The following is a 24,835-nucleotide window of genomic DNA, read 5'->3' on the forward strand; positions in this document are numbered from 1 at the left end:
GTAGGGGATTTTCACTAAAATGACCCAGCAGGATTTTTGCTAAGACCTGGACTAAGCAGGTCAAGATAGAACCCAAAGTCGAGGCCTAGTCAAAAAGAGGACTCAGAGCCGGGTGCCGTAGTTCACACCTGTAATCACAGCACTTTGAGAGGGTGAGGCAGGAGGATCGCTTGAGCCCAGGAGTTTGAGACCGGCCTGGGCAACATGGCGAAACCCCATCTTTACTATAAATGTAAAAATTAACCGGGTGTGGTGTACCCATAGTCCCATCTACCTGGGAGGCTGAGGTGGGAGGATCACTTGAACCCAGGAAGTTGAGGCTGTAGTAAACTGTGATTGTGCCACTGCACTGCAGCATGTGTGACAGAGTGAAACCCTGTCTCAAAAAAAAAAAAAAAAAAAACACCAAAAAACCCAGAAGAACCTGGTTAAAGTTTAGTCAAAGGAGAGAGTCTTTGTTGTCCCACAGTGAGAGCATCAATGTTTCTTTTGTGATTTAAAGATAATTTTCTTTCTCTTTAACCAGGATGCAAAGTATTTCTCCTGGCATGTGAAAAGCTAGACTTATATTTTAACTTAGATAATAGGGACTTCATTTTATAATGAGATTCACCGTGATAAATATCAGCATTTTTAGCCCATTTAAAATTAAAGTTATATTCATACAGAACCTTTTAGGGGTAATATACAGATGCTCATTTAAAATCAAAATTATATTCATACAGAACCTTTTAGGGGTAATATACAGATGTTCCTTTGAGTTTTAATTATTGCAACTCAAAAATATTATAACTCAAAAATGCACTTGGCCGGTAACAGTGGCTCACGCCTGTAATGCCAGCACTTTGGGAGGCCATGGTGGGTAGATCGCTTGAGGCCAAGAGTCTGAGACCAGCCTGGCCAACATGGTGAAACCCTATCTCTACTAAAAACACAAAAATTAGCTGAGCATTGTAGTGGGCGCCTGTAATTCCAGCTACTCGAGGCTGAGGCACGAGAATCACTTGAACCCGGGGTGGGGGTGGCGGGGGGGCAGTAGATATTGCAGTGAGCCGAGATCGTGCCACTGCATTCTAGCCTGGGTGAATGAGGGAGACTCTGTCTCAAAAAGGAAAAAAAAAAAAAGAAAAAAAAGAAAAAAAAGCACTTAATAATTAGATAAACCCATCATAAAGTCAAAAGATTGAACAATCAAAAAATCCTAAGTTGAACTGTTTTAAATTGGGGACTGTCTCTATATTATTTGAAGCAAAATGACCAGAGATTTTTTTTATTTGAGATGGAGTTTCGCTCCTGTTTCCCAGGCTGGAGTGCAGTGACGCTATCTCTGCTCACTGTGACCTCCACCTCCTGGGTTCAGGCAATTCTCCTGCTTCAGCCTCCCAAGTAGCTGGGACTACAGGTGCCCGCCACCACGCCCAGCTAATTTTTTGTATTTTTAGTAGAGACAGGGTTTGACTGTATTAGCCAGGATGATTTCCATCTCCTGACCTCATGATCCACCCACCTGGGCCTCTCAAAGTGCTGGGATTACAGGCGTGAGCCACCAAGCCTGGCCCCAGAGTCATTTTAAATGTTAATTGCCTAAAGCCAATTGAATGTGTATAGAATAGATGTTGGAAGGTCATTTCGGGGCCATTACACCCCTTCCCCTCTTACTTGAAGTGGGTATTTGGGGATTAAGGTACTTATTACAGTGAAAGTGTGAAGAAGAAAAGTGAAATAATCATCAATTAGTTAAAAGATTTACTGCTTCAGTATACTCACTTAGAATGAGGGAAATGAGGGATGGATTATTTCAGACTTCATCTTTTATTCTGACTTCTTTGAGAATGGAGAAGGGGGTCAGGGATGAGTGGGGACGAAAGGTTCTGCAGATGACCTTCAAGAGTAGGTTCTTTTTCTCAAGTTTTATTTGGTAGGGAGAGCAAATGAATAAACCAGAATGTGATTGGAAGTGTTAGATAATTGGATTTACTTCTGAATCTCTTGATTTGCTGCCTTTATAACATACGGAAGAATAAGGAGAGTTTGGAAGAGAAAACTGTTAGATGAGCTCTGCTCGTCTCTCTCTGGGCCTGGCCACGATGTTGCCCATTTCTGAGCAGCCTGCAGGTAATATGGAGTGGCTGAGAGGCCTAGGCAGGGCAAGGGAAATGGGATGGACCCCTCAATATCACAGAGACCGGAAAGACCAGTGTTTGTCCAACACTTGCTCCATGTCAGGCTTCATGCACAGTATCACATTTAGTCCTTATGCAAACTAGTTTGAACCTCATTTTACAGATTAAGGCAGTTGAGACTCAGAAGTGAAGAAGCTTCCCAAATGTTTTACAGTCTGCAAATGGAGGATTTGGGGCTGGAGGATGTTTCTGTCTCCAAAGCTCATGCCTTTTCTATCAGACCCTCCATCCCCAGCCACCATGGAGTTTCCAGCAGGGCTGGGGGTTGCAGGCCAGGCTGATGAACTCTTCCTGCCACATGGCAGCCGAGGGAGGAGCTCAGGTTTCCTCTTTTAAGTGACCAGGTATGTTTCCTCTCATGGTGTTTTGTTTATGTAAATTTGATGCACAGCCAGCTCAGGGAAGCCTCCCAGAAGGCACTGACCTCCTTCCTTATGATCAACCCACATTTTACCCTCTCCGATGTGGCACAGTAGATCACTCTGCCTCTGAGTACACCCAGGAGATAGTTTCTCTGGCATGTTTCTCTGGCACATGCCAGCCCCGTGTCTCAGTCAGAGCTCCTCCTCTGGAATCACAGAGTCTCTGAGGTCTGTGGCTACTTCCCAGAGAGGCAGCACTATGGTTCCTGAAGAAACACACTGGAGGAAAATCTTAGGAAACAGTTGGCACACACAGTAGGTGAATACTTGTGGAATGAATGGATCCATTGCCTCCTGGAAACCCCTATGAACGGGAGTGGATTTACATGTTCCATTACCTTTGTACTTGGCAGTTTTCCCACAGTGTTTATTTGAAAACAAGTTCAGATTATATCCCAGGTCACTTTTAGATTGCCACTGGTAACACTAGGAACGTTTTTGTGTTAAGAAAAGAAAACCACTTTCAAGGTTGCCTCTTGTAATGAATGTGCTTTTTCTCTGCTAATTAAATTATTTTCTTGAACTTGCTATTTCAAAGGATAAAAGTTCAACTAGTGATGGCAGGATTATTTAATTTTATCTTCCCAACCAGTAGTAACCGTGCTACCCTGGAAGCACTTTATTTCTCCATCTGTTAGACTATAAAATCATGGAACATTTTTCATGTCTTAATAGGGAGAGATAATGCATGTGAGAAAACTTCATACATGTTTCTACGAAAGGAACTTCCCGTGCGACTGGCTAACACGATGAGAGAAGTTAATCTTCTGCCGGATAATTTACTTAACCGCCCTTCAGTTGGATTGGTTCAGAGCTGGTAAGTAAACAATGTGGCTTAAAATGGATCTTCCCACAATGCTGTGAACATTTGGCAGTGGGACCATTCTCTGTAAAAGTGCACAAACTGCCCGTCTGGGAATGAGTCATTTGGGATAGCTGGGTTTTCCATGCAATTAAAAGTTGTTTTTTTTTTTTTCTTATTGAACTGTTCATTTTAAAGTTGTTTTAATGAAAATGCTTGTACGTTGTGCTTTCTTGACACTTTCTTGAGTTTTTCTTGTGTGTGGTGGGATTGCAGTTCTTCAGACAGGATGTTTGCTGCTTTTATCAAGTGTTAACCTTGCTCCTTTTGTTTTTCTTGTAAAGACGTTCCTTGAAGGCAGTACTTCTGGTAGAACAGATTAAGTCATTTAAAGGGGAACTTCAGATTGGAAAAATATCAGTTCCCTGCTGTGTTTTATTTGCTCCATGAAAAGTATGAAAAATTTTGACAGTGTAACATAAACTTAAATCAGTTATAGTTCTCATACCTTAAAGCATATGTCATTTAACTGAAGAAGTTGAATTTGTAATGCAAAGTTACCCCCTGGGTAAGCAGGGTGAGATTAACGAATGGTAGGATGTAAGAGCAAGTGCTGTGTTCTTAGAAAGGGACTTGCATATACAGCATTTGAGAAACATTTGCAGGTCTACTCTGTTTTAAAAGCAAGGTAGAGGCCAGGCATGGTGGCTCACACCTGTAATCCCAGCACTTTGGGAGACCAGGGTGGGCAGATCACTTGAGGTCAGGAGTTTGAGACCAGCCTGGCCAACATGGTGAAAGCCTGTCTCTACTAAAAATACAAAAAATTGTCTGAGTGTGGTGGCATGCACCTGTAATCCCAGCTACTCAGGAGGCTGAGTCAGGAGAATCGCCTGAACCCGAGAGGTAGAGATTGCAGTGAGCTGAGATCATGCCACTGTATTCCAGCCTGGGCAACAGAGCAAAACTCCATCTCAAAAATAAGTAAATAAATAATAAATAAATAAATAAATAAAAGCAAAGTAGAAGTCACTGTGAAGAAAGCTGGAGGAGTTTGAGAGGTCAGATGCCATCAGTCCTCTCAAGCAAGCAACAGTGCTGTGGGAGCACAGAGAATGGACAAAAATGCAAGCTGTGGTACCACGCTGCCCCTTGGTGGGTGGTGGAATTGACAGATTGCAGGTTACAGGGAGAGCATTTTAGAAGGGAATGGTGTGGACAGATATAAGGAGAATGGAACTATTAATTAGCTCACATCTAGAGGGGTGGTGGAGGCCAGTCTACTGAAAAGAATGGACATTCAATAGCCATTTCTCCATAATATTAATTATAATAAATTCGTAGGGTTAAAATGAATTGTCTGAGCAACACTATATTGTGTGGTCTCAGAAGTACAATATCAAGTATCTTTTCCAGACAAGCAGTAGCTTCTCACCGTGTGGCATGTAGTCTTTGGAACGTAGGAGAAATCAAAGTGACTGTGATCCTGGCTTTGATGTTATAGTTCCTTGCGTCCTGCTCTGGTTCCATAGCTTGTTTCAGAAAGAGAAGCAAATTCTTGTTTGCATGAGAATTCTTTATTTCTTCAAGGCTATCATTAGAGATTTTCCAGTAGAAAGTATAAAATCACAGTTAGAGGCCACCGTGGTGGGGATTCTAGGTAGGCAAGATCAAGTCCCCTAATCCTGGTGGTGGTGACACTTAAAGATTTATTGTTGCTTATATACAGGCTGGGTCAGGGGCTTCAAAGTTAATTGCTGGGCTCTTTGGTGTTTTCCAACATTAACAACCAATTCTGATTCTCTGGACAGCAAGTGGGTTTAGCAATTCAGTTCAATCCTAACAGTACCTACCTGGACTTAGTGCATACCCCACAGCTTTACAGCTCAACCCCATAAAACTCTCCCTCACTGCAGACAACAATCACAAATCCTGGGCCACCTGTGCTTCTGACTGAGTGGCTGTCTATTGAGTTTCCATGCCCCTTTTCTCAGATTTGATAATTTGCTAGCGTGGCTCACATAACTCTGGAAGGTACTTTACCTATGTTTATAGGTTTATTGGAAAGAGTACAATTTGGGAACAGCCACCTGGGAGAGATGCATAGGGCAAGGTATAGGGGGTGCGTGGAGTTCCCATGCCTGCACACCACCCTCCCAGTATCCCTATATGTTCATCAACCTGGAAGCCCTAGGTCAAGGATAGAGCTGGAAGATCCAGTTCTCGAATCACTTGGCCTTTCTGGTGACCAGCCCCATCCTGAAGCTATCTAGCGGTCCATCCTACGTTACCACATTAGCATAAACTCAGGTGTGGTCAAGGGGGGCTTCTTATGGATAGCAGAAGACACCCCTATCACTCAGGAAGTTCCAAGAGTTTTAGGAGCACTGTGCCAAGAAGCAGAAACAAAGACCAAATGTACTTAAATGTATTATATTATACTGGCAAAGTATAGGCTCAAATTGCTATGCCAACTCTATTTTTTTGTTTTTGTCTTTTAACCGTTCTTCTGCCATATCCATTCCAAATAAATGCATGCCATTTCTTCCTTCTTGTTTCTTAAACGTTCATTTTGAAATACTTTCCTGCTTAACAGAGGGTTGCAAAACTGGCAGAAAGAATGCCCATATACCTTCCCGTAGATTCACTAATTGTTGACATTGTTAACATTTGGCCACACTCTATCATTGTCATTCATATTCTCTCTCTCTCTGCATACACACGTGCGCATGCACACACATGTGTGCACACATGTGTATATCTGTGTCTGTATAATGGTTCACACACCTATATATCGTATACATACACAATGTTTACATCATGCCCCTTTGCCCTAAATACTTTAGCGTGTGTTTCATTGGAACAGGTCTTAGAAAACCACAATGTGATCATCAAATTTGGGAAATTTAACATTGATACAGTAATGTCTTCTGATATATAGAACTTGTTCTCACTTTACTAATTGTCTTGATAATGCCCCCATCTTTCTTTCTTTTTTTTTTTTTTTTGAGCAATTTCTCCTCCTGATTTAGGAATCCACTTCAGGATCATGCATTGTGTTTCACTGCCATCTTTTTTTCCTTTTAAAAGCAAATTTTATGCACAATGGGCTGCAGACCCCACCACCACCATCCCCTTGGTCACGGTGTGTCCTCCCTGCTCTCTTGACTGTCAGGCTGAGAACCTCAGAATAATCTTTGGTTCGTTTCTATTTATGACTTTCTTGTACTATCCCCTTTGGAAAGGACAGGATGCTTACCTAGCTTGCTTGCATGTGGCAGGGTGAAGGGAATCACTGGGGCTGGCTAGCTTTGACCTCTTCGTGTTTTGACCCAATGATTTTAACATTATCTAATCCATTGCCTTATATGTCCAGAGACCTTTATTTTATTATTTTTTTTGAGGTGGAATTTTGCTCTTGTTGCCCAGGCTGGAGTGCAGTGGCGTGATCTTGGCTCACCGCAACCTCTGCCTTCCAGGTTCAAGCAATTCTCCTGCCTCAGCCTCCCAAGTAGCTGGGATTATAGGCATGTACCACCATGCCTGGCTAATTTTGTGTTTTTAGTAGCAACAGGATTTCTCCATGTTGATCAGGCTGGTCTCAAACTCCCGACGAGACTTTTATTATTTATTTATTTATTTTTTTTGAGATAGAGTCTTGCTCAGTCACCCAGGCTGGAGTGCAGTGGCACAATCTTGGCTCACTGCAACCTCTGCCTCCTGGGTTCAAGCGATCCTCCTGCCTCAGCCTCCTGAGTAGCTGGGACTACATGCGTGTGCCACCACACCCAGCTAATTTTTTTGTATTTTTATTAGAGACAGGGTTTCACCATGTTGGCTAGGCTGGTCTCGAACTCCTGGCCTCAAGTGATCTACTCACCTCAGCCTCCCACAGTACTGGGATTACAGGCATGAGCCACCGTACCCAGCCCCCAGAGACTTTTAAAAAATAATGTCCAGTGATGAACATTTATTAGTATTAGATGCATTGTCCAAAGTTCACATGAGGCTGATGAATCAAGTGGCATTCTCATTGGAGTATTTATATGTATAACAGTCATTTTTAGTTACTGGAGTGTCCTCATCCTCTATCCAAAGGTAGATAATAGGATTGGTGGCAATTAATGGTTAGAAATAATTGGAATCAAGGGATAGTTCTTTCAGGACATGTTAAAACCCCAAATAGAGGTCATATATCTCTAATTGGAATATCTGAATTGCCACTAGATCCAACAGGTCCTGGCTAGATGTAGCTGCTGCACTAATGGGCCTCTCTGGATCTCATTTTCCTGTGTTCTCCAGATCTTAATGTTAGACACACTGTTTCTTATACTGGTCCTGATTGAGATATGCAGCTATTCTTAATCCAGAAGCTGTTTCTGAGGGTTTAATTGGCATTCCTTTTCCCCCATTAAGTGTTGATGAAATTAATCTAACTCAGAAGGACCCTTCTTCACTTCTAGTTTCTAAGGTCTTGGCAGGCACTTCAGTGTCACATATGTGCTTCTTAAAATGTATATGCACATTTTTGGGTAATCAAACTGTAGACTTGGTATATACCTTAGGATATGTCTGTAAGTAGAGAAAATGCAACTAAACCCGACTCATGTCACTAGAAGGTCCAGCCGCAGGGTGGGCTTTTGGTGTTGATTTGATTCAGAGACTCATGAAGCTATTGAGACCCTGCTTTCACTGGTGTTGGCTTCATTTTCAGACTGGATTCCCTCCTGGTGGCAGAATAGCTGCAGCAGTTCCAGGCTTCTAATCCACACAGCACACTACAAAAGCAGAGCAAGTTGGTTTCTCTGCCAGAGTGCTCTAGCAAGTCTTTTCTGTCATTTTACTAGCCCAAATTGAGACAGTATGTCCTTTCCTGAGCCTTTCCCTGTGTTCAGGGGAATGCACACAGTGATAGGCTTAGACCTACATTATTGGACTAATGAACAATTAGTGACAAGAGAAATAGGATTGCCCAGAGAAAAATTGGACCACCCAGGATCTTTGGAGGTACCGGCTTCCCAGATGCACTTGAGGCATAGGGTGATGGGGATGGGATGGAGACATGAAAATTTGGAGGGCTCTTAGGAAGAGGGAGAGGAGGGGTGGATGCTGGGTAGGCGACTAACACAGTAACTCTTTTTTTTCCCTTTAGGTACATGCAGAGTTTTCTTGAACTTTTGGAATATGAAAATAAGAGTCCTGAGGATCCAAAGGTCTTGAATAAGTAAGTATGGTACCACTTACCTGAAAATAAAAATATCCAGGTAAGAAAGATTTTGGTAAATGTAATTCAAGTCATGAAGACTCAGGGAGTATGACTTGGACAAAAGCATTCGTTTTCTTAATGAGTAATGACTTACCATTGAGTTGCTTTTAAATTTGAGTTAAGAATGTAACACAATACAAAAGTAATAATAACACTTTCAGTTTTGCTTTTATGATCTAATTCTTTAATATCTTACTCAGTTTTGCTTTTATGATCTAATACCTTCACCCAAGGTGAACTGGGCACTCAGTGTAAATACTGCAGTAAATGTTCCATCTAGTGGTAGTTTTAAGAATGCAGTAGCCTTTGTATATACATGAATTTATCTGCTCAATCCTTTATGATTAAAAAAAATTTCAATAGGATATTACATTTGAGCTCAAAAACTATAGTGGTTTTATTTTGGAGAAGCAGAAAAGAGTGTGTTTCTCATATAGCAACCTGAATTCTATTGCTGCCATTATGCACAGACTGGCAAATTATCAGGCTGATGAGATATTTGTGTTTTTCATTTTTATTTATCCCAGGAACACTAACTCTAGCTGTGAGTATGTTTTTCCCCCACAGAAAAATTAAATATCACTTTCAGATTAATTTCTTCCTGTTTATGTATATGTGAGTGGATGCATATGACAGGCCTGTTGTGCTAAGGAATTTCTAAGTATAAACCAGTCCACATAGCTGTGAGACTGAACACCTGACTTAATAGATGTTCCATAAGAAGAACTAGGGAAACACCATGGTATACAAGCAACCTTAGGAGATATTTAACCCAGTCCTCTCAATCCACAGATAAGGAAACTGAGGTCAGAGATGTGAAGTGAGTTACCCAAGATTGTGACCCTTCATAGCAGAGCTGGACCTATAAGTTATGTCATATGTTTGAGCCATTAGTAGCTAGGTCTAGTCTAGTTGTAAACTATGATTCAAAGGAAAAACAAAAGTCCTCACCTGTTTTATGCTTTGCTGGGTGTTTTGTCTAATGGATCTGTGAAATGTGGAAGGCAGGGAAGCACTCGGTTAGAGCCCCAGATGCAGCGTTTTCCTTGATATAAGCCACTGCTGTCATTTAAGCTATCAATATTAAATGAATTTGATCTAGGAGCTTTGTTTTCTCAAAAGTCATTAGCTGGCAACCATTTGATGGAAATCCTAAAACCTAGGGCTGACCACTCTAGCTCCAGACTTTAGAACAGATTTGTAGAAGTATAGTTGGTCTTTTGTATTGGCAGGTTCCACCTTCTTGGATTCAACTAGCCACAGATCAAAAAGATATTCGGGGAAAAAAGCAATAAAAAATAACAATACAACAATAAGAAATAACATAAAGAATTTTTTTGAGATGGAGTTTTGCTCTTTTTGCCCAGGCTGGAGTGCAATGGCATGATCTCAGCTCACCACAACCTCTGCCTCCCGGGTTCAAGTGATTCTCCTGCCTCAGCCTCCCAAGTAGCTGGGATTACAGGCATGCCATGCACCACAACACCTGGCTAGTTTTGTATTTTTAGTAGAGACGGGGTTTCTTTATGTTGGTCAGGCTGGTCTCAAACTCCCAACTTCAGGTGATCCGCCCACCTTGGCCTCCCAAAGTCCTGGGATTACAGGCACGAGCCACCGCGCTCGACAATAATACAAATTTTTAAAATACAGTCTAACAACTATTTACATAGCATTTATATTGTATCAGTTATTATAACTAATCTAGAGATTATATAAAGTATCTGAGAGGATGTGACTAGGCTATACGTACTATTTTATAAGGGATTTGAGCATCCAAGGATTTGGGTATATCTGTGGGGATCCTGGAACCAGTCCTCTGCAGATACTCAGAGACAACTGTACACGATATTAAATTTCTGCTGTGTTTTTTCCGGAATCTCGTCTCAGTTTCTGGAACAGGTTAGCAGATGCAATTTACGGCCATGAGCCTGCTTTGCAAACTGTCAGTGCTGAATCCAGCGCGTGCTTGACCATTGCAATAATAGCTGAGCTCTCACTTTGTAAGTTTTGTAACTTGCCCAGGTTCATGTGGCTAGTTAGGACAGTTGGCATTTGAGAAGGCTGATGTCCTTAGTGAAGGAAGGAGTGAAAGGTGAGTGAATATCATGGTAGCAGCCTTTTCTGTTTAGCAAGAGGTATGTGGGATCACCAACAGGGAAATCATTTTAGTAAAGCAAAAGTAGCTTAGAGGACAAGCATGTTGTTCATTTATGATAGAGTTTAGAAGAGTCTGGAACAGGCGTCCCCAAACTTTTTACACAGGGGGCCAGTTCACTGTCCCTCAGACCGTTGGAGGGCCGCCACATACTGTGCTTCTCTCACTGACCACCAATGAAAGAGGTGCCCCTTCCTGAAGTGCGGCGGGGGGCCGGATAAATGGCCTCAGGGGACCGCATGCGGCCCGCGGGCTGTAGTTTGGGGACGCCTGGTCTGGAAGACTGAGGGAGAATTTTGAGCCATTGAGGTAAGTTTCGCCCCTTCAAATAAGTTGAGGCACTTCTCTACTATAATGAATTGTTTGACTTTAGTAAGATTTAACTTGCAAATACATTGGAACAAGTATTACATAAAGGAAAAATGTCCATTATAAAATTTTTTGTGAGTAATGATGGCCTAATTTCAGAGTTTTACATCTTTATTGTCATTGTATGTATGTATTTGTTGCAGAAATGTTCCATCATTCAGAAAAATAAGACTACTCAGATAAGTAAAAAGAAAGTCACCCCAATCTCTACTACTAGGGGACAACCACTATTAATATTTTCCTTTCTTCCATGCTTTTCCCTGGGCACACATATATTTATATGTGTAAAATATTTTTACAGACATAACAAGTGTCAACGTTATTAATAGTTTCATAATATTCATATTAATAGTCCATTTTTAGGTAGTTCATGCGATTTGATCTTCTATCACTGGATTTTAGACTGGTTTGTAGTTTTTGTGCTACTATAAACAATACTTTAAAGAACAGCTTTTAAATACAGCTGTTGGCTGGGCTCAGTGGCTCATGCCTGTAATCCCAGCACTTTGGGAGGCCGAGGTGCTTGGATCACCTGAAGCCAGGAGTTCGAGACCAGCCTGGGCAACATGGTGAAACCCTGTTTCTATTAAAAATATGAAAATTAGCCAGGTGTGGTGGTGGGCATCTGTAATCCCAGCTACTCGGGAGACTGCAGGAGAATTGCTTGAACCCAGTAGGCAGAGGTTGCAGTGAGCCAAGATCATGCCACTGCACTCTAGCCTGGGCAACAGAGCAAGATTCTGTCTCAAAAATAAATAAATAAATAGTTTTTCACCTTGTCCAGTTATTTTCCTAGGATCAATTCCTGGAAGTGGTATCATTTTCTTTGGGCTTTTGCTTTATGTTGCCAGATTGTCCTGAGAAATGCGTCAGTTAAGCCCCAAACTCTAGCTGATGCTGATACATGGAGAATAAGTATCACATTGTTTTAATTTGCATTTCTTACTTGTAAGGGTGAAGTTATTGGCATTTGCGCTTCTTCTTTGGTAAATTTTCCATTGATAGCAGATCCTTTGCCTAGTTTTTTTTTTAAATTAATTTATTTATTTGAGATGGGAGTTTCGCTCTTGTTACCCAGGCTGGAGTGCAATGATAGGATCTCGGCTCACCGCAACCTCCGCCTCCTGAGTTCAGGCAATTCTTCTGCCTCAGCTTCCTGAGTAGCTGGGATTACAGGCACGCGCCACCATGCCCAGCTAATTTTTGTATTTTTATTAGAGACGGGGTTTCACCATATTGACCAGGATGGTCTCGATCTCTTGACCTCATGATCCACCCACTCGGCCTCCCAAAGTGCTGGGATTACAGGCGTGAGCCACCGCTCCCAGCCCCCTTTGCCTAGTTTTTTAATGGGGTGCTAGTTTTTTTCCTTTTTTAAAGTTTTTTGTTTTTTCACTTCATTTATTAATATGTGTCCCTATAGGATTGCTAAAATTCTACATAGTCATATCATTTGTTTCTTCACATTATTTGTTTTGCCTTTGGTATTAAGCTTAGAACGGCCCTCCTTACCCCAAAATTATATACTTATTCACCTGATTTTTTCTGTTGTCATTTCTGTGATTTCACCCTTTTGCATTTTTAATCCAGTATTTGGTTTAAGGCTTGAAATTAGGATGTGACTTAAATTGTTAGCTTGCTGTTCCACTTAACTTGATTATTAGCTTGATTGTTTACCTACTGATTTGCAATTTCACTTTCTCAATATGCTCAATTTTTATATATACATATTCACTCACTCATGGGCCTGGTTCTAAACTTTTTATTTAGTTCCATTGACTGGTTTGTCTTCTGCCATTCTTAATGTATTTTCCTCTATGCATGTTTATTATAATATGCTAGACACTTGAGTAGTTTGTTTTAATTGCCTGTGTTCTATCTACATTTCATCGCTATCTTTTACTGCTGTGCGATATTTATTTCAAAATTTTACTCTTAAACTATGTGACATTACTTCTTTACTCATGGAAGCTATTGCTTTGAGATTTCATTAGTCAATCCTTGGCGATTTTGGGGGGATTATCCTCATGTTCTCAAGAGAAATATTGTTATGTTTTACAATTCTTTATTCAACTTTTATAGAACCTATATTATGTGTAATCACTTATCCAAAAAGTCAGTGGATTCCTAAAAGGGTATTTGAGCATTATTTTTCTGTACTAGAACCTTTTACTTTTTACACCTCTGAAAGAAGAGTTTTGTAGAAAGAAAGTTTGAAGCAAAAAGTTGGTTCATACTTGAGTTTCTTGTGAGAAGGTCCTTGTAGTATGTAGTAAGAATAATATCCCTGCTTATAAAAATATCAGCTGACAACTTAGTCTGGGGACAGAGGTGGGAAGTCTGTGCATCAGCCCATGAGATATTAAGACTGACCACGTTTTGTTTCCCTCTCACACAGCTTTCTACAAGTTCTGATTAAAGTCAGAAATAGACACAATGACGTGGTTCCTACAATGGCACAAGGAGTGATTGAATACAAGGAGAAGTTTGGGTTTGATCCTTTTACTAGCACTAACATCCAGTATTTTCTGGATCGGTTTTATACCAACCGCATCTCTTTCCGCATGCTTATTAACCAGCACAGTAAGTTGGGTTTTGTTGGTCCAGTTTTGAAAAGGTAACCAGAGTGATTTCTCCCAAATGTATTCCTGTTGTTAATTTACTGGCCTGCATTTTTGGTTGTAGAAATTTCATTTCTAGTTTAGTTTTTCCTAAGTGAGTCCTAGCCATTAAAAAGTGATTAATTCATATTCTTGGTTAAAAGAAATTTTTGAAAGGCTTTCATGATGCTCACATTAGAGACAGGACAACTGCCTACCTTTTAAACCTCTGCTGATACGGTCTTGATGGGGATGAGGCAGCCGAGCCTTCATCTCTGAATATTTTCATGTATCTCAGATTGTATTCTTTTCTTTATCCAGGATGTTATATGTTTTCCTTTTTAGTTTTAAAAACACTGACACTGGGAATATTGAATTGGATGTTGGCAATAGAAGCCATCAGTTCTTTACTTCACAGTGATCAGTGAAGTCAGATTAAGCCAGACTGTCAACCCATAATCCTGTATTGAGTTTTAGTCTGCTCTTTAGGGTACTAAGGTGCTAAGCAGATAGGAAAAAAACAAAACAAAACAAACCTAAAATTCCCTCCACACAAAAAACTTTTTGGCTCATCTTCAGCACTGTCTCTTTGGCTGAGTTTATAATCCTTAAGGAAAAGCATCCACATGTCTAGAACATAATTCACCCTCTTTGCTGAATCACAAAATGGACAAAGCATCTTTATTTTACTAATTTGATTTATTTGGATAAGTGAATGTTCTAAAACTATTAGAAGTAGCTTTATATTAAATGTATATATTCAAAATGGAAATATATGACAATTTACAGGAATAAAAGAACCTAAATACTATTCAACTAAACTACTTAGATAATGCCAATTACTTTCTGATCTAAATACACATGTACACATATATACAGGCATGTTTTTAGATCATTAATTCAGCCTACACACCTCTGTTTTTCTTCCCCTTAGTCAGTTGGAACTTTATTAATTGGCGTAATGCCTGTATTTATAATTTTTCATAGTTTAAAATCTCCCCTATTTTATTTAGGCATTCTTCTATTAGTCGCAATTTTTGCTTGATTTAAAAATAAGAATACCTATATTAGGATGCAGATTGCTTTTTTTCCTTGGGGATTCTTTTGGCTTTTATTCAGAAACAAAATTTTGCGAATCTTGTGTATTGTGAAATTATCTGAGTGTATTTTTAAAAAATACTTGAGCAAATATTGTTCATGTACACATCATCGAAGCATAATCTCCTTGGGGGAGGCATCTGAAATGCCACCAGCGAAGACACTTTGCAGGCTTCTCCAAATAGTATAGACCATGTGTTCTAAATATTTAATGAAAGTTGGAATAAATGTCTGGAGTAGTACTAGGTGGGTATACTTGACTAAGGATGAAAGTAAGTTTCTTCATCCGCATCATATTGGGTGAGAAAGAATGGTTTGGGCACCTGGCACGTGTCACTGCTTTAGAACCTGCTGACCGCAATAGACAGGCCTTAAAGCACATCCTCTTCCTTCATTGGCCAATAAAAGTTGCTCACCCATCAATTGTGTGTATTCCATTGCTGTAAGTTGCTGTGGATGCAAAAATCATTTTTACAAGTAAGAGATCCTTTCCAAACATAAGCCCCTATATTTCCCTGCACGACTAGCCCAGCCTGCTGTGTTTTAATCCCCTCCCTTTCCTTTTGTGTTCGTCTAGCACTTCTGTTTGGCGGTGACACAAATCCTGCTCATCCTAAACACATAGGAAGTATCGATCCCACCTGTAACGTAGCGGATGTCGTGAAAGGTAAGGAGACCATTGTAATGGTATCGATTGTAGTTCAAATGGGATTGTGGTTTATTTTAAGCAGCTTGGCTATAGGGTTATGTTGCAGTGCAGTCTGCTGATTCATCAGGTCACTCTGGGCCCAAGCCACTTGATTCAGATGAAATGTTCTTTCTAGGCTGTTCAGGAAAGATGCATAATTGGTAATGCTCAGAATGTTAGTTTCTACTTTATTGATTAGAGTTTCATTTGTAGTTCTGCCTCAAACAGTAAACATTTAAGATTCTGATTGCCACTGTTATCTGAAATTTTCAGAGAATCCAAATTCTTATCATAAAGTTAGGCTGAATGCACATCTATAAAATTTTTTTTTTTTTGGCGATTTGAGATTTTATTGAGAAAATATCTATTTTGACATTATATGCAGTTTCTGATTTATCAGAATAAATTCTTTACAATATCGATCACCATCACCACTTTAGTGTATTTATACATAGTCTCTGAATAAAATACAGTGACACTCGGCAAGGCTAGAATATTGAAATTATGGCCAACATTGCTTACTTTAAGATTGTTTATAATGAAGCTATAGTAGTTGTGCAACTAGAACAGATGTTTTAAAATGTCTGCCATTCGAAGATAGGCTTGGTGGGACAAAACTAATATGCATACTGCATACATATATTTCTTTTCTTTACTGTCAATTGATCAGACACTAACGTGACATTACAAGCACATCTATAAAATTTAAACAGGTTTCTGTTGTTCACATCTGGCTTTAGAATCTATGTGACATGTAAGCTTTATGGGTTCATTGGACATTATGCTAGACATTGTTCCAGTACCCACTGGGAAGAACCAAGCCCTATATCTGTAAGTCCCTGGTACCCAGGCACTTTGAGTTTGAACAGCAGTTTTCTCATTATTCATTTAAGATAAATGCTATCTCCAAGAAACCTTCCTGGTTGTGAACGATCCACCAGGGACCTCTTCAGTTTTCTTCAGTGTTATGATTACTTTGTGTAACCTCAGATCCCCAAATTGTCCCTTTCTACAGATTGTATCTTGTATGTTGGCCTTTATCTCCCTTCTCTAAACACTCACAAGTTTCATGGCTGTGATTCTCTGATCTTCATCAAGGATCTTCGTTACTCTTCAGCAGTCATAGCAAAGGAAAACCTCTGTAATTTGTTTACCCGGAGCATTCCCAAACCCAGGGAGGAGGACCAGACCTGTTGGTTTTAGCTTATCCTAGGCTTGTGAAGCTGCCCTGGCCTCTGTTGAGTCACAACACATTTACTTAACGTTATTTCAGTTATAAGGTGAATCAGCCCAGCCTCAGCTCTCCAGGTTGCTCTCTCACAAGATAACTTTGTGGTTGATCAGAACCTCCAAAGGTCTCCGGGGGCAAGGAGGAAAGGATCAGTCTTATCATAGCTTATATGTTCATTACGCCCTAACTAAGCGCCTTTTATAAAACAAAAACTTGGTTCAGACTGTTGATTACCCCTTTGAGAAAAGGGCACAATTTAGAAAGCAAAAGTGAATTATAATATATGGCATGTGTATCTTTGCTCTTGAACTATAACCAATTCGAGGTCAGGGTTTGTGTCTTACATTTGTTTTGTAACTTGCATAGAATCAAGTGTAGTGCTTGTGTAGGTGATTAATAAATATTCCTTGGTTTGATAAATTTTAAATCTTTTGAGAATGTACTTTGAAAAACAGCTTTATTGAGATATAATGTCATATGATAAACTTCACCATTTAAAGTGCTCAATTCAGTGGTTTTTAGTGTATTCACAGAGTTGTGCAACTATCACCACAATCCAACTGTAGAATATTTTTATCACCCCAGAAAGAAACCCTGGACCCATTAGCAGTCACTCCCTTCTACTCTTCTCTCTAGCCCTGGACAACCACTAATCTACTTTCTGACTCTATATAGATTTTCCTATTATAGGCATTTCATATAAACAAAACAGTATAATATGTGGTCTTTGGTAACTGGCTTCTTTCACTTAGCATAACGTTTTCTCAAGGGTCATCGATGTGATAGCATCTTTCAGTACTTTTTTTCTTTCAGCCATAAAGCTGAAAAATATTCGATTGTATGAATAGAACACATTTTATTTATCTTTTCATATTAGCTGGGTGATATTAGACATGATTAAGTAACCTCTTTGGGCCTCACATTCTTCATCTGTAAGATGATGCTCTTGGTAATTCACCTATATTGTAGAGTTAAATGGATTCATGTATGTACAACCCCTAAAGCAATGCTAGTGCACAGTAAAGGCTGTAGACAGGTTTACTAGCAGTAGACAGTCCTTGAGTGTCAGACACATCATTTGGCTTCTCATTTATGCCATTGATTCTATAATAGGTTGGTGCTTTCATTTTGTTTCTGGCATAAATTATAAAATATTTTTAGAAGTCATTTCAGGGTTTTATAAGACAGTTGGAAATTTGAAGACTGGATATTTGACATTAAAAATATGTTAACTTGGGCCGGGCACAGTGGCTCAAGCCTGTAATCCCAGCACTTTGGGAGGCCGAGGCGGGTGGATCACAAGGTTGAGAGATCGAGACCATCCTGGTCAACGAAACTCCGTCTCAAAAAAAAAAAAAAAAAAAAAAACAGTTAACTTTTTAGGTATGATAATTGGTATTTGGTTGTGTTTTTTATTTTTTATTTTTTGAGACAGAGTTTCACTCTTGTTGCCCAGGCTGGAGGGCAATGGTGCGATCTCAGCTCATCCACAACCTCCGCCTCCTGGGTTCAAGCAATTCTCCTGCCTCAGCCTCCCTAGTAGCTGGGATTATAGGCATGTACTATCACGTCCAGCTAATTTTGTATTTTTGGTAGAGACAGAGTTTCTCCATGTTGGTCATGCTGGTCTCGAACTCCTGACCTCAGGTGATTGGCGTGCCTCAGTCTCCCAAAGTGCTGGAATTACAGGCATGAGCCACCGTGCCTGGCCTGGTTGTATTTCTATAAAGGAATACTAGCTTTGAGAGAGGTATTTAAAAATACTTACCATGAGATTTGCTTCAAAATTATTCACAGGGAGAGAAGTGAAAAGGATTGGGCATTTGCTGAAAACTCTTGAGGCTGTTGATGGGCACATGGGGTTCATTTTCCTATGCTGTGTACTTGGGTATGTGTTTGAAATTCTTCAAGATAAATGTATTAGTCTGTTCTCATGTTGCTATAAAGAACTACTTGAGACTGGGTAATTTATAAAGAAAAGAGGTTTAATTGACTCACAGTTCTGCAGGCTATACAGGAGACATGCCTGGGGAGGCCTCAGGAAACTTACAATCATGGCAGAAGGGCAAAGGGGAAGTAAGCACATCTTCACATGGTAGCAGGAGAGAGAGAGTGAAGCAGGAAGTGCCACATACTTTTAAACAACCAGATCATGTGGGAACTTACTATCATGAGAACAGCAAGGGGGAAGTCCACCCACATTATCCAGTCACTTCCCACCAGGCCCCTCCACCAACACTCAGGATCACTATTCAACATGAGATCTAGGTGAGGATGCAGAGCCAAATCATATCATTGAAATTTTAAAAACACACATTTTTATCATCTTATTGTTTCTCCAAAAATAAAGTCTTTCACTAATTTTTAGGGAGCTTTTAACTAAGAATCAATACAACCAGATAAGTAACAGAGTTTTATGAAACTGTTACCACATCTGTAGAACAGAAAGATTAAGTGGTACTACAGTGAGTCAGAGGCATCATAGGAGAGTGCAAGGAGGAATCTGCTGTGACTTGACTCTTAACGTGAAAAGAATCTAATCATTTTATGGCACTTACTCTCTGTGTTGCTCTTCTGTCATATTTAGTATGTATTACCTGGTCTTGTCATTATTTGTACTTTTTAAAATTTGTTTTTAAGATGGAGTCTCACTCTGTCGCCCAGACTGGAGTGCAGTGGCACAATCTCAGCTTACTGCAACCCCTGCCTCCTAGGTTCAAGTGATTCTCCCTCTTCAGCCTCCCAAGTAGCTGGGATTACAGGCACCCACAATCATGCCTGGCTAATTTTTGTATTTTTGTGGAGACAGGGTTTCACAATGTTGGCCACGTTAGTCTTGAACTCCTGATCACAGGTGATCTGCCTGCCTTGGCCTCTCAAAGTGCTGGGATTATAGGTGTGAGCCTCTGTGCCCGCCCTATTTGTACTTACTTTTATCTCTCTAACTAAGGTGTACATTTCTAAAGGTCTGGAATTACTCTTAACATGCTTTTGTAGCACTTCTCTTAGGGTCAGAAGTTTTGTACCAAAATGTAGCTGAAGATCATATGAAGAATAGTTCAATACATATTTCAAAGAAAAAGCCCTGGAAGTTTATGCTAACGTCTACCTCATAGCTTCCTGTTTGCTTTGTCGCTTTTAGTCACAATTTTGACCCTGAGCCACAGCCCTCTCCTTTTTCTTCCCTCTTCCTGTACTCACAGCTTTATCTTCAGTCTTTCTCCTTCCCTTATTAACTGGATTATACCCATTAGTGTACTGTGAACAAAGTTTACTGCATCCTCTTATTTAATCATTCCTGCCACTCACTTATAACTAAAGCTTGCAGTTCCTGGTAAAGCCCTATCCAATGATAGCCATTTCCTGTGCCCTTCTGTGACTCAAAATCCCACTTCCCCCAACACACACACACACACACACACACACACACCCTACCCCCACACTCAAGGGGTAAGCAGTAAGGACTGGCATGCTCCCCATTTCCCACGCCTCTCTCAAACCATGTTTTTCATTTCCCAACAGCATCTTCCCTTAAAGAAAAAAAAAAAAAACAGTGGAGATGGTTTCAGGTTCTGAAAGTGTATAACCCTCTAAAGTAGCAGCCATATAATCAACTTTTCTGACATCCTTCATTCCCTTCATAAATGATGCATACTGTTACCTGCAGTACACTAAATACTCTTGGTTGATATGTGTTTTCTGGAATGCTTTTGTGCTTCTGCTTCCACCTGGTGAGGTGCATACTTACTAAGGGTTACTTATTTGTACCCAAGCCATTGATGTAAGTGTCAACTGAAGAAATATGCATATAAAAAAGAGACTTATTTCCATTAAAACCAAGTTGAATGCTTTGGAAGGACTCTTAAAAATGTAATAAAATTACTGTGAGTAAGAAAACGATTAGGATTAGATTACAGGGCAACATAGAGTAAAAATCTTAACTGGAATTCATACCCAGGTTGCTTCACAAATATCTTTCAGTTTATTACACTTTAGAGAAATAGTAATTGGAATTCATAGATGTACGTGATATTGTTGATTCAAGGAAGACAAACTGGAACCTCAAACTGATCCATATTCAAAGGAAAGGCTTTGACCTTATATGAAAATATTGACAGAGAAATAAATTGTTTGTTGAAATATGCATTTTAAGTTAACGTTTATGTTAGTAATCACATTTTATGGTTTCCCACTTTCCTCAACATTTTTGTTAATCATCCAACTCCTTTTCCTAGTTGGGACAGTTAAGACGACTAATGCCCTATTACCAAAATAATAAAAGTGCTCATCAAAGAAAGTTTAGAAAATATGGAAAAAGAGAGAAGAGAATAAAAATGACCTGTTTTCATAATTTAGTTAGAACATTATTTTATATATTTGAACTCAGATTTAGATAAGTGTGCAACTGCAAATATCATAACTAATCTTTGTCTCCATGAAATCCATAGTATTTGTGTATTTCTCTGTCTCTGGCAATAATGCCCGTCACACACACCCTTCATGGCTGAATTCAGTACTCAATGGTAGAAGCCTCTATCCTGCTCTCTGTATCAGTATTGGTGGAGTTCTTCCTATGTCTAATCTGTGATACTCATTATCTGTATATTCAAATGATCTTTCCAGCCAAGTGTGCATAACCTTTATTTCCCACTGGGGGGTTTGATCTTACATTAGTTACTTTTTCTACCCTGGCAATGGGCTAGTCAACCTAGAAGGAAACCTGCAGGTCTCTCTTTTCCCTGTAGACCAAAGCAGATGTTCCCAGTCACTGTCTGCTTCATTTCCTATGGACTCTCCTCTTAATTTTTGGAGCATCAAATACTTATGCCAAAGCTCTTTCTAGCTCCAAGTAAGACTGAAAGAGAATAAAGAAGGCACAGAGCATCAAAAGGCCTGAAATTCCTTCTGTATCTTCTAGCTAAAGGGCATGGGAGTCTCCATCCCTAAATACCCCAGGAGCAACCATCAGAAGGTCTCAAGAGGCCCAGGCCTCACCAGCTCTTCTTACCAATACCCGCCAAGTGTTGCAAAGGAAATGAAGAAATGAATGTCAGCCTTCTTTGACTCTTAGTGAAGTCTTACTGTTGCCTTTTTCATTTTAGAGTAGTTGGTGTTTTTGCCCTAGCTTTTTACCTTCTTCCACTATTCTCTGAGATTCGTTAATCTTCTAACTCAGAATCTCTATAGCTAATCTTTTATTTCCTTCCTTTTGTTTTAAGTAGTTGGATGTTGTGTGTTCTGAGAGTAAGGGCTCTGTGTTTTAATGACAGTTCTACTAATGATTTTCTTAGCTGTGAAGATCCTACATGGTTTAAGCATAGTCAGACGTCCAGCCCAAATGACCCTGTGTGGGTGTGTGGGTGTGAGCCTCTTTGTATACATACGTGTGTTTTACAGGTTTAATAAGTGTTGACTGGGCACGGTGGCTCACACATGTAATCCCAACACTTTGGGAGGCTGAGGTGGGCGCATCACCTAAGGTCAGGAGTTTGAGACCAGCCTAGCCAACATGGTGAAACCCTGTCTCTACTAAAAATACAAAAGTTAGATGGGTGTGGTGATGCGTGCGTGTAATCCCAGCTACTTGGGACACTGAGGCAAGAGAATCACTTGAATCTGAGAGGCAGAGGTTGCAGTAAGCCGAGATTGCGCCTTTGTACTACAGCCTGGGCAACACCATCCTTAGATCTCTTGAGACAGATTACAGAAAACTCCTATGTAGAAGAGTAGAGACAATATTTTTATTTTTGACTTGACGATTGTATCAGTGTGTAAAAGTGGGAAGCATGCCAACTTGATGCTTATTTAGCACGTTAATATCTACCTTTACACATCTGCAAATTATAGACTCCAGGTAGTGAATGCTAGAATTAGTGTTGTAAAGCAGGTCCTATTATCCTTTGGGAGGTGCCTTCTTCCATCGTGACCCTTTCCCCTCCTTTCTTTGTAAGAAACTAGGAAATAAAATGGAAAATCCTGTTGGAAGATCATTTTAAAGGTATAAACATAAATCCTTTGTATAAAAATCAATTCTCACAGCAATGCTAAGTTGCTTTGCTGTTCCTACATGCTATTATTGCTTAATATAACAAGTAGTATCCTTAGAGTACGTGGCATTGTTCTGGTTCAGAAATAATGTCTTGTGCTCTCACTTTGGGCTCATCAGGTTACAAGTAACAGCTTTCTTTCGTGTAAGCTCAAGAAAGATTTATCAAAAAAACTTGGTAGGTCCCATGATCATCCAAGGACAGGAAGCACTTTATAGTGTATAGAAATTGCAATTGTCAGCCTGGCCAACGTGGTAAAACCATGTCTCTACTAAAAATACAAACATTAGACAGGTGTGGTGGTGCACACCTGTAATCCCAGCTACTCAGGAGGTTGAGGCAGGAGAATCTCTTGAACCCGGGATGCGGAGGCTGCAGTGAGCCAAGATTGCACTACTGTACTCCAGCCTGGGTGACAGAGTGAGACTCCTTCTCAATTAAAAAAAAAAAAAGAAAGAAATTGGAATTAGGAAACAGAAAACAAGGTTGTTTTCTGTGTGTCTTTGCAACTGGAGTTGCCAACTTATGGCCTTTCCGCCTTTCTCTGTGCCTGCTCCCTTTACCTGTTTTTGTCTGTATACCGGATGGTTCAGTGGCAGCTTATCAGGTACTCTAGTCCTTCATAGATCATGATAATTCCCAGTGTACGCTTTTGGCTTCTGCCCTGCCTGATTATCCCGAGTATCTTGATCCTAAATTCTCAAAAGATGCATTTAATTAACTCAGCTTATCTTTTTTTGCCCATGATCTTGATCCTAAATTCCCAAAAGATGAATTTAATTAACTCAACTGATGGTTGTTTTTTTTTCTTTTGCCCACGATCACAAGTTTTAGGATGCTGATCAGTCTGGAGATTGGTTACCCTTACCTTAAATGTTCTGCTCCCACTTGCGCAGTCTGCTGTGGTTTGGAGGATGAGGTGTGAGGGTCTACTGCTTTAAAAAATCCGCATCGGATCCCACTCAGGATGGGTTTGGAGTAGGAAGGATGCTGATAGACATGCCTTATTAGAATTGCTTTGAAATGTAAAAGGTTTCTAAAACGCAGCATTATCAGTTCCAGAAGGTGGGTGTGGGTCAATGTTGTCTTTGTAGGCTTCTACCATGGTGCACTGTGGCCAGGTCCAAAAAGTGCAGAAGGTGATGATGTAGCTCATCAACCTTATCTTCATCTTCAGATACTTGCAAAATAGATCTCAGATTCAGGTATGAGCAAGTGAATATGCAGATAGAGGGCAGTATCACTGGTTTTGATGAGTCTGTGAACCTCATATCAGATGATGTGGAAGAGATTCATTGTGAACCAAAGCCAAGACAACCCCTGGGTCAGATCATGCTAAAGACGATCATATTCTGCCACAAAATGTCTGTATCCAGAAATGATCAAGGAAGTGAGAAACTATTGAGAACTTGTTTTTCTAGGTGTCCTTTGTTGGGAGGATAGTTCTATAATGTATGTTCAGATTGTTTCCATTATCCATATATATTGTTACCAGTTGACAATAAATGCTGTGGGATTATTAAAAAAATAAAAACAATAAAAACGGCATATCAGCACTTTTCTAATGTTTTCTGGTCATTTATATTTACCTTTTTCTGACAGTGGCTTCCTAATCTTCAGCGTTATGATTTTCTGTATTCTATTAGACTCAAAGTTAGGGGCCTTGGCACCTTCATTTTAATTTTTTCAGCACTCACTCAAATTCATCCTAGTCCAGCCTCTTATATTTGTTGTCTCAACATGTATTCAGGATAGAGGCTAATTAATATTTGATAGCAGAGTTCTGTGGTGAATTTTGAATAGGAAAATCTGATAAAAAAAAAACCTCCATTATCTATTAAATTTTCCTGTGTGCTGTTTGTTAAAACAGATTCATGGCTAGTTTGGATCTGTCGGGCTGATTGCTGTATGAACCTTCACCCTCTTCTCAGCCTTTTAAAATTTTAGTCTCATGTATTTACAGTTTAGATATTT

The 24,835-nt window shown here is 39.9% G+C and overlaps 1 protein-coding gene across 2 annotated transcripts in view; it reads left to right on the forward strand.

Moving 5' to 3' along the window:
* Window positions 1–24,835, forward strand: part of PDK3 (pyruvate dehydrogenase kinase 3) — a 97,521-nt gene that overhangs the window by 28,313 nt on the left and 44,373 nt on the right. For both annotated transcript variants that reach the window (XM_010334850.2, XM_003924082.3), the window contains exons 2-5: window positions 3,281–3,422; window positions 8,560–8,631; window positions 13,596–13,780; window positions 15,473–15,562. In XM_010334850.2, coding sequence (XP_010333152.1) covers window positions 3,281–3,422; window positions 8,560–8,631; window positions 13,596–13,780; window positions 15,473–15,562 — 489 coding nt within the window. The remainder of the gene's footprint in view (window positions 1–3,280; window positions 3,423–8,559; window positions 8,632–13,595; window positions 13,781–15,472; window positions 15,563–24,835) is intronic.

This window comes from Saimiri boliviensis, chromosome X (genome assembly GCF_048565385.1).
Source record: "Saimiri boliviensis isolate mSaiBol1 chromosome X, mSaiBol1.pri, whole genome shotgun sequence".
NCBI classification, from domain to species: domain Eukaryota; kingdom Metazoa; phylum Chordata; class Mammalia; order Primates; family Cebidae; genus Saimiri; species Saimiri boliviensis.